This window comes from Gracilinanus agilis, chromosome 5 (genome assembly GCF_016433145.1).
Source record: "Gracilinanus agilis isolate LMUSP501 chromosome 5, AgileGrace, whole genome shotgun sequence".
NCBI classification, from domain to species: Eukaryota; Metazoa; Chordata; class Mammalia; order Didelphimorphia; family Didelphidae; genus Gracilinanus; species Gracilinanus agilis.
Window position 1 is genome coordinate 68075848 of NC_058134.1, and position 10299 is coordinate 68086146.

The following is a 10299-nucleotide window of genomic DNA, read 5'->3' on the forward strand; positions in this document are numbered from 1 at the left end:
ACTTTGGATCTCTCCAGTTCCATCATGTTTAAGACCAGAAACACATATGCCATGGAATCCCATGGACCATTATTTCAAGACTTTGTATATAGGTAGTGAAGCTTTCAGATATTTTCATGCATGGCTTTCTTTCTTGATGGAACAAGTATTTTGTTTACTGCTACAGGTGATACAGGTTGTAAACAAGAAATCAACAAACTGTCAAAGAAGTGAAGGACCCAAATAAGGACGCCAATAGCGTCCAATGATAATTGCTACAGATCAACCACTTCATACACTAAACTACTAAAAGGTGCTGCGTTTTGGTGGTACTTAATGATTCATTTATTCAACACATTTTTTATGCACAACACTGCTACAATAAAGGTGATACTAAGTAAGCATTTGTGGAATTTATAACCAAACCATAATACAGACTAATAAAACAGCAAGGATATTAGCAAGTTAACCAACAAAGTGTTATGGGAGGAGAGGGGGAAGCTATACCAGGTATAAAGAATACCTCAAGAAAATGCACAGAAACTATCAGGAAAACACAGTGCATGTTCAGAAGCAAAGTAAGTTTAGGTGCAGAGTTCTAACATACTTTTAACTACAGACATTATTCCAGTAGTTTAGGTGGAATCGAGAAGTAAGTGGCATGTTATAGTGAAGAACCCTGAATGAACTCAAAGGAATTTAAAGTGTACCTAAAAAATGATAAGAGTCAAATAAGATCATGTAAGAATGGGATTTGTGCAATCAGGAAGTGACATAGCCAGATCTATACCAAAGAAATATTAGTCTAGAAGTTGTACAAAAGACAGTGGGGAAGAAATTAGAAACAATAAGTCTTATTGGGATACAATTGTCCAGAGAAATGGTAATAAATGCCTAGACTTGAGTAGTGGGAAGGAAACAGAGAAAGCAGAGATGTGTGCTGTGTTGTAGAAGTGGAACTTGTTTACTGACTGGATTCCTGAGGGGAGAAATAGTAAAGAAGAAAAGAGAACAGAATTATTCTGACAAATTCAATCTGGCTACATTTGAGAGAATAAACCAAAATTTAGACTGATAATCCTTTTTCTTCTGTTATCATACAGACTTTCCAATATACTTTAACCTCATTTTCTAATAGCCACTGTATCAGGGACAGAACTTTAAAAACTTATTTCTCAGACAGCAGACAGTTGCAAGAATCTGTAAATATACAATTCAAATTGTGACCCTATAGTAACACTACAATGAGGATAGTCTACAAATTCACAAAACTGCTCTTAAAACTCATCTGCACCACAAACATATGGCCATTTGCTAGTAAGCCTAATTGAAGTACCCTAGAATCAGATTCTGGCACTTGAAAGGGACCTTAAGAGGTCATCCAGTCCAAACCCTGTTCTAATTTATAAATCCCTGGCAAATGGTCATATACTTCTGTTTTAAGATATGAAATGAAAATTTCACTACAAGACAATCCATGAAAGTCCTTCCCCCACACTTTGCCAAATATTTTGCTTTCCAATAATTGGTTCTAATTCTCTTCTTAGAAGCCAATCAGCCTAAATCTATTCTCTTCTTTCAAGTAGAAAGCCCTTCAAATATTTGAGGACTGTGGTTTCTTCCCTAAATTCTCCAGGCTAAATATTCCCAGGATATTCAACATTACCCAAACTGTAAAAAAGGTCAAACCTGTATTCAAGTTACCATCTAAAAAAATCAGAGCTACTTCAGGACAAGGAATGTTCCTTTCAAAATATATAGAGCTACACATCATAATCATTACCCTGTCAGAAGATATTTATTTACACAATGCATTGGTTCCTAACACCAGAAAGTACCAAGGGTACACAGAAAGGTCACAAAAAAGGCTTAAGAAAATTTATGCCTCAACCTTTAAATCAAACACAGATAAGGAACCAAGAGACTGCTCATGAGAAAGCATTAATAAGAACTTCATCCAGCCACAGCAATGACAAGTACAGTAGTGGTGATGGCTTTCACCAATATGGCCAGCACCATATTTACTTTCTAACTGCCTTGGAGGACAGGATGGCTTAAGGTACCTGGCATAATAAGCAAAGCCTAAAAGGTAAAGGAATATATTCTGGTAATCACTGTTTTATGTACATATCATCATTTTAAAAATATTTTTTACCTTTTCTAGGGCTTAGGGTAAAAAAACAATTCACTGGTGCTCAATTGACAAAATTGAAAAAAGTTAGGGAATCATTAATAGGATTCTTAGTTTTCTAGTTTTACTAGGGAAAATAAAGTCTAGAAGAGAACATGAAGTAATGTATCTTATTCAAGGAGACTACTGGTAGAGTTTAAGTTGCTTCCAAGTTTTGCAATAGAAAAACAAAAAACAACTACACTGACAAAGTAGGAAAAAAATGGACAGGTTAAAACATGTATTAGTTACCATACCATGTACTTGTCATATTTCCCAACTTATAAAATCAAATGGAGCCTCCCTTTTTGAAGTATCTATTTATAGACTTTGGAAACAGGTTTTTAGAAGATTAAAATAAGGTATTTTATATTTCGACTTGTAAGATCCTTCCAATTTTCACCTAAGTTTTCAAGACCTGGCTTTATATCTGCAGCCGAGTACATGCTTTTCATTTTGGTGAACTACAAGATTATTTTTCCTGATGACAAAATGAACTTTTTTTTTAAATCCATGTTATCAATGGATAAGAATAAATTAATAATCTTTTCTACAGATATATTATAAGTAATAGCACAATGTCTAGCAGAGAGTAGAGGCTTGCTAAATATTGAAAGGAATATGAAAACTGAAGAAAATTCTAAATATTACAAAAGCCAGCTAATTCGTTGGCTTTAGTTTTAAGGAGAGATAAAGTGGAAGAACTGTAAGCATTAGCAAGATAAATAACTACATAAAGGGACAATTGTTTCTATACCTCCTAATTATTGAAGTAACCTAAACCTTTCAAAAGTCTGTATCTGCCATGACTATCCAGTATTTAGGGAACTTCCAAAAAGGATTAATATGAATTTTCACCTTTACAATTTGTATTTCCACACCCTAAAAATCTAAAGCTAAGTTATGAGATTTCCATCTGAGCTCAGTTCAAGAAAATTAGTTGACAAGCAGTATTAAAAATTCTCTAGACATTCTCTAAGTTGCATGATTTTGGATTATTACATGATGTTTATAGTGTTCTAAAAATCTTAAGACAATTCTGACTTTTGAAATCCCCTGCATGTGTGTATACATATATATTTGTGTAGGTAAATACGTTTGTGTATATATCTGCACATTCACATGTAAATATGCATATATCTTATTTTCTTCCTTTGAGACACTTACTTTTTAATCATCCTGACCATCTACCTGGGTTGGAAGGAAAGGAAAACTGCCCTCAGAAAATAAGAGAACCAAACAGAATGAAAAGGCTCTAAGTTACAGATAATTACAGGAGTTGTAAGAACTTTTTTATTTTCGATGGGGCTAGGAGGAGGGCGGGCGGTCGTTCAAGGCATCTCTCCAGTGGTTAAAAATAATTCACAACAAATTATTCTACCCGATCGCTCCAACCACCGTCCGGCACAGGACACCAAAGTAGAAGAACGGAAGTGAAACCGATGATAGAGAGGGAAAACAGGTCTGGAAACTGGGGAGTCCCAGGTCAAGACCAAGGGTTCGGGGGTCAATTCACTTTCTCCCTTTCCAGAGACCACCCCCAAAAGGCCTTTCTCCCCAGCGAGGTGACTCATGACAAATAAAAAAATAAAATAGAATACAAGGCACACCCTCTAGGGTGAGCTGACATAATCCACCACCACCACCACCCCGAGCTCACCCCACCCTCTCCCTGACAGTCACAGTCACAGACATACATCCATACAATTACATACATGCACACACGCAATCGTACTCTTCCACACAATCACATACAGTCACACACACACATATATCATACACACACATACATAGAATCCCACACACACTCATACCCATACATACCCAATCACACTCACTCGCACACTAGCTCCCTCGTTGCCTCGGTTTCCTTCCCGGTCCCACTCGCCCTACTGAGCCTGGGGGTAGGCAGACAGGCGAGCGCGCAAGCACTAGCCTCACTTCGGAGTGAGGGGGCAGCGGCAGCGGCAGCGAAAGAAGCAGCCAGAGCATGAGCCGGAGCGCGCAAGGGGGTGTCAGAGGGGCAGCCCCACAGCTAGGCGGGCAGCGGGTGGAGGGAGAGGCGGCGGGTCCCCTCCGGGCGCTCGCCCATTTTCTCGCTCTCCCCCTTCTCTTCCCACCCCAGCCCACTTCCTGTAGCGGAGCCCGGGCGGGGGGCGGCGGGCGAGCAGGCGGCAGCGCCTCTCCCCAGGGCCGGGGGTGGGGACCAGGGTGGGGGGCTGTTTCCTTCTTCCCCCCCAAGTCCTTCTCCCCTCCCCCCCTCACCTGTATGTAGTTGTTCTCACAGTAGTCCGCCACCCGGGTCAGGTTCTGGTAACTCTCGATCAGCGCCCTCTTACCGGACGGGATCTCTTCCTCTAGGAGCATCTGCAGCTCTGCCATTTTCCACCCCTCCGCATCGCTTCCTCTCGCGTTCCAGAGACTGCAAGCGGCAACAGCAGCGGCGGCGGTGGGGCAGCAGCGACGCAGTGGAGTCCCAGGTTACTAGCCCTACAGCCCGGATACAAGCCGCCTACCCGCCCTCCCGCCTGGTATTGTGGGACATCACCTCCTCCTCTTCCTCCTCTTCACCCCCCCCCCACCCGCCTGGGCCTCACTCTCGCGACGCGCGAGCTTTCACCTTCCTCTCCTCCCACCAACCCCCGCTGCTTCTGGACTGGGAGATTGGGTTTTTTTTCCCGTTTTGCATTGCCCTCTGGGAGTTGTAGTCTCCCCTCTCCACCACCCCACCCTAGGGACTTTCCCAGCATGGCAACTGCGCACGCGTGTGAGTTACCGGCGGGAGAGAAAGAGGGGAAGTATAGAGGTGAGCGGAAGGAGGAAGGAGCGTGGTGACTATGTGGTGAGCCCTACCGAGGGGCCTGGCCTCCAGCAGGTGGCACCTGAGAGGGCAAGAGCAGGATGGTTTACAAGAAATCACTGGGGTGTTGGTCAACCACTGGAAGAATCCGAGAAGAGACTTAAATAGGTGTGCCTTGACCTTTACCTTGACCTTCGTGCAACTCCGTGAAAGGTGTCCTTTCTCAGGGGTTACCTATTTATTCTTCCTTCCCAGCCCACCTCCAGCCCCTTCAAGCCGGCCACAGCCTGACACATAGTAAGCGCCTAATAATTCCTCCCTCGTTCCCTCGGATTGTTCCCCGCCCCCCCCTCAGGGTAGGGGTCCTTTTCATTGTCTTTGCTTTGCGCGCATGGGGGCTACACTCCATGGAACTGCATCAAGCAAACTCAGAAACGAGTTTAACTCTTCGTTCATTCCGAACCCCGCAATGGCAAGACTTGTCAAGTCAACCAGCCTTTGTTAAGGGCCACACTATGTGTCAGGGAATTGTGACCCGATTTACTTGAATCAGGGAATTCACTAGATACCGTTCATTCGTTTCAATTATCCAACTTAAGTGGCCCCACTTGAGTTCCATTTTTGTAGCTATTTTTCCGTTCTTAACGTAGCACAGAAATTTGTTGGTTTTTTGTTGGGTTGTATTGGAATCTTCCTGACCCCATTTTCGATTTTCTTGGTAGAAATATTGAAGTGGTTTGCCTTTGCCTTTTCCAGCTCGTTTTACAGATGAGGAAACTGAGGCAGAGGGGTTAAATGACTTACCCAGTGTTGTTATGGGGTGCAGAACCCCCTCATGTAGTGGGTTTCAATGGTGAACCCCTGAGTTTGGGAAGAATACCTTTTGCAAGAATGCAGGACTCCAAAACTTAGCTTAAAAGTAAAAAGAGGAATTTATTAATTATTTTGTTTAATTATTTATTAATTAATCTCCATATCCATTTCAAACTAAAGGACTATTCAAAGGTGATACTAAACTCGGGCCTTACAGGAGCTATCAGATGTTCTTGGGTTAGGAGTCATAAGGACAGAAAGGAGCAAGGGAATTTCCCTGTTTACAGTTTGCCTGGGTTAGGGGGTACAATGTCCATGCCATCTCTGTACAATGCCCATGTCAGTGTCACACAGCTAGGAAGTATCTGAGACTTTGAACTCAGAAAAGATGAGTCTTCTAACCTGGCATTCTATAAAAGGAGATATAAATTGGTACTCTGGCATCTAGCTGCCCCAATTCACTAATTGTCAGGCACTTATTGAGTCTATTTGTAAATAGTAATATTTACAAAGAAAGAGGGGAGGTACTCAATGTAAAATAGTAAAGCCTCCTGTTCTTTGTCATAAGTGGTCATTCTGTGCATTGAATTTGAGAGAAAACTTGTATTTTTAACTTTATTAATTAATAATAATTAGCATTTATGTAGCACTTTAAGGTTGGCAAAGTGCTTTACTAATATCATTTTATCCTCAGGACAATCCTGAGAGGTATCATTCCCATTTGAAAGGTAAGAAAATCGAAACAAAGAGAAGTTAAGTGACTTGCCCAGGATGTGTGACCCCAGAACAAGTCACTTAACTTCTCAGCTTCATCTTCCTTCTCTGTAAAATAGATATAATAATAACACCCAACTCACAGGGTTGTTGTGAGGATCAAATGAGATAATAATTGTAAAGGCTATATAAATGCTAGCTAGTAGCAGTGTTTGAGGTCAAATTCGAATTCAGGTCTTTGACTCCAGGTCCCACATTGTGCCACCTACCTGCCTCTTAATATTTAAATAAAATGTGTATTTCCACATAGATAGAAGAAGGGAAAAAATTGCACATTAAAATGCAGATCTCTCTTAAGTACAACTTGCTTTTCTTTTTTAACTGTAGAATAAATTCATTCTTGACTTGTCAAAGCTGTCACATTTGTGCTTCTTTCTGGCCTTTTACAATGTAAATCTCAGAGCTATTTTGATAAGGAAACTTTCCTCCACTGATTATTAAGCCAATAAATCACCAAATAGATTACTTTCTATTTCATATTTAATCATATTGTGCACTTAATAATTTAAACTGATTCCTTGTATACCTTGGTCTCTTTAGGAATTAGGACTGGACCTGTGATTTCATTAGTATAACAATCTTCCAGATGAGGAAATTCCTGGTATCAGTGCTGGTTTGCACCTTTTCTTCAAGTCGCAGTCTTTGAGAGTGGCTTATGTAGAAACTGCACAATAAAAACATGTATATATGTATGTATACATATATACACATATACACACATATATACATTAAAAATCATGTATTTTTTTACAAAAGTAAGGAAAAATTTTGCATTTGTACGGGGCTTATCCATTTTCAAAGTGCTTTCTCTTATATCTCATCTAATTTTTTTTTCCCCTTTAAACCCATACTTTCTGTTTTAGTGGCAACTCTTTAAGATAGAAAATCAAGGACTATGCAAAGAAGACTCCAGACCTGGTCCTCTGTCCACTGTGACACCTAGTTGCCCCTTCATATCAGCTCTTTAAAGTAAGCAGAACAGGTTTAATAATTCCCATTTAAATTTTTTTATCTTTTTTTTACCAATAATATGTAATAATAAATTTCTACATAAGTTTTCTGAAAATAGATGATCCAAATTTTCTCCTTCCTTGTTCCCTCCTCCCCTCCTGAAGCTGGCAAAGTAATTCAATATGAGTTATATATTTAATAATCTCTATTTTATAAAGAGGAAGAAATGTCCCTTCCTTGACATTTCTAACAGAAGATCATTCAACCTTCTTTTGAAAACTTTTTGACACAGTTCTATTAGTCCTCTGCTTAAACATTTGTGAGGTGCCTGGCACATAGTAAATGCCAAGCAAATATTAGCTCTTATTATTTACAGTTCTATGGAAATTACTTCTTCACAAGGAGCCCCAAATCATTTGAAAGTAGATCTTATTGTTAGAAAGTTCTGGGGACAGCTGGGTTGCTCAGTGGATTGAGAGCCAGACCTAGAAACAGGAGGTCCTAGGTTCAGATCTGACCTCAGACACTTCTTAACTGTGTGATCCTGGGCAAGTCACTTGACCCCCATTGTCTACCCCTTACCACTCTTCTGCCTTAGAACCAATTCACAGTATTGATTCTAAGACAGAATGTAATGATTTTTTTTTTAAAGTTCTTACTCTTATTGTGCTAAAATCTGCTTCTCTTATAATTTCAAGTATTTGATCTACTTTCACCCTTAAATTCACAGCTCCTTCAGTTATTCCTCATGTGGCATAGTTTTCATATCCTTGTCATGTTCCTTCAGGCATGTGCCAATGACCTCAGAATTGAATCCACTTCTCCAAATGTGATCTTAATGCTGAAAAATACAGCAGAGCTATCATTCTTTATTTTTTCCTGAACATATCCTTAGGGTCTTCAAACATCTGTTATTTCATTTATGTGACTATTTTCTCCACTGATACAAACCCCACGTCATCTGTATCTTCTTGTCCAATGTGATTTTTATTCATGTCTTTCAAAGAATCCATAAAGAATCTACCCAAAATGCTGAAAGCCTTTTTTAGGAAGGTTAATCTATTGTGACTACTTATAGAACACATGAACTATTCTAACAATTCTAACTTTCTAACAATTAGATGTCAAAACTTTGTAACTTGAATTTGTCTTAAAATGGAATGGAGTTCCTCATAAAGAAGTATGTTGTTCCTTAGTATCATCATCCCTTGCTCTTGCTACATGACTGGCTCAATTCCTTTTCCAGTTAGACATATGCTTTATATCTTTTTTTTAATTTGCTTTTGACATCTTTTGTTTTTATATCACCATCATTTCTCAATATGTCCTTCCTCTCTCTTCCATTGAAAAACATCATCCTTTATAGCAAAGATTAGAAAGAAGGGAGTGCGGGTTAGGGAGCAGCTTAGCAAACCTGTGAAGATGGGAGGGAGATATAATATCTTGGCATAACTTCTCTTCAATAGCCAACCAAGGCATTATACTGATAGAGCATTCTGTTTCTAGGTAAAGAGGTGGTGGGGAGAGGTAGCAGAGGCTACTGCCCTATATAATTACATTGTCATTGTATGTATCATTTTTCTGGTTCTGCAGACTTCCCTCTGCTTCAGTAAGTCTCTTGGGGCTTTTCGTGTTCATCATTTCTTATGGTACCTGTAATAGTCTATCACAATCATGTTCTACAATTTGGTTAACCATTCTCCAAACAATGACCATCCTCTGTGTTTCCAGTTATATACAAAAATCAATGGTAAAAACATTTTGGTGTATATTGGACCTCATATTTAATGATTGATTTTATCTCCTTGGGGAATATATCTAGTAGTGCCATCTCCAGAGCAAAAGTTATGGAAACTTTAGTGTCTCTTTTTTTGGAGGGGAGGGGCAATCCCAAATTGCTTTCCAGAATGGTTGAACCAATTACGTCTTCCAACAGTGCATTACTATGCTTATCTTTCCACAAACCCTCCAGTTTTGACTATTCCCCCTCACCCATTTTTTAGTTACTTTTGCTAACATGCTGGGTGTAAAGTGAAGTCTCAAATTTGTTTTAATTTTCACTTCTCTTATTATTAGTGATTTGAAGCACTCTTTCATATTGTCAATAGTTTGCAGTTCTTTTGAGAACTGTTTGTTCATATTGTTTGACCTTATAATTAATGATGTCTCTTACATTCCTTCAATATAATTGCCATTGGCAAATGCTTCAGCTTCTTACATTATCCATAGCTTCTCTATTTCCCTTTGAGTTGCTTGTAATTTTGATTATTTTGAGATCCCAATGCTTCGTAATTTGCAGCCTAATAGCATTAGGAGACTACTAATGTTAAAACAATGAACCTTTTGCACCAGAAAGCTACTTCAGCTCACTGAAAGCATGCAATTCCTTTTTTTCCTCACATTTTATTTTATTTTTTTAGAATTTTTCCATGTTTACATGATTCATGTTGTCTCCCTCCCCTCTTCCTTCCCTTGTCCTGGAACTGACAAGCAATTCCACTGGTTTATACATGTCTTATTACTTAAAACGTATTTCCATATTATTCATATTTGTAATAGAGTGATCTTTTAAAAACGACAACCCCAAATCATATGCCCATATATCCAAGTGATAAATCATGTTTTTCTTATGCATTTCTATTCACATAGTTCTTTCTCTAGATATGGATAGCATTCTTCTTTATAAGTTCCACAGGATTGTTCTTGATCATTGCATTGCTATTAGTAGCAAAATCTTTTATTTTGATGATTCTACAGTGTTTCATTTTCTGTGTACAATGTTCTCCTGGTTCTACTCATTTCACTCTACAAC

The 10299-nt window shown here is 39.2% G+C and overlaps 1 protein-coding gene across 23 annotated transcripts in view; it reads right to left on the reverse strand.

Annotated features, from left to right (window-relative positions):
* ABI1 (abl interactor 1) overlaps window positions 1-4628 on the reverse strand; it is a 96163-nt gene extending 91535 nt beyond the window's left edge. For 21 of the 23 annotated variants that reach the window (XM_044678693.1, XM_044678690.1, XM_044678685.1 and 18 more), the window contains exon 1: window positions 4415-4609. In XM_044678693.1, coding sequence (XP_044534628.1) covers window positions 4415-4531 — 117 coding nt within the window. In that variant the 5' untranslated portion in view covers window positions 4532-4609. Of the gene's footprint in view, window positions 1-4414 lie in introns of all 23 variants that reach the window. The other 2 variants (XM_044678694.1, XM_044678691.1) reach the window with 1 other exon arrangement.
* Window positions 4629-10299: the final 5671 nt, after the last annotated feature.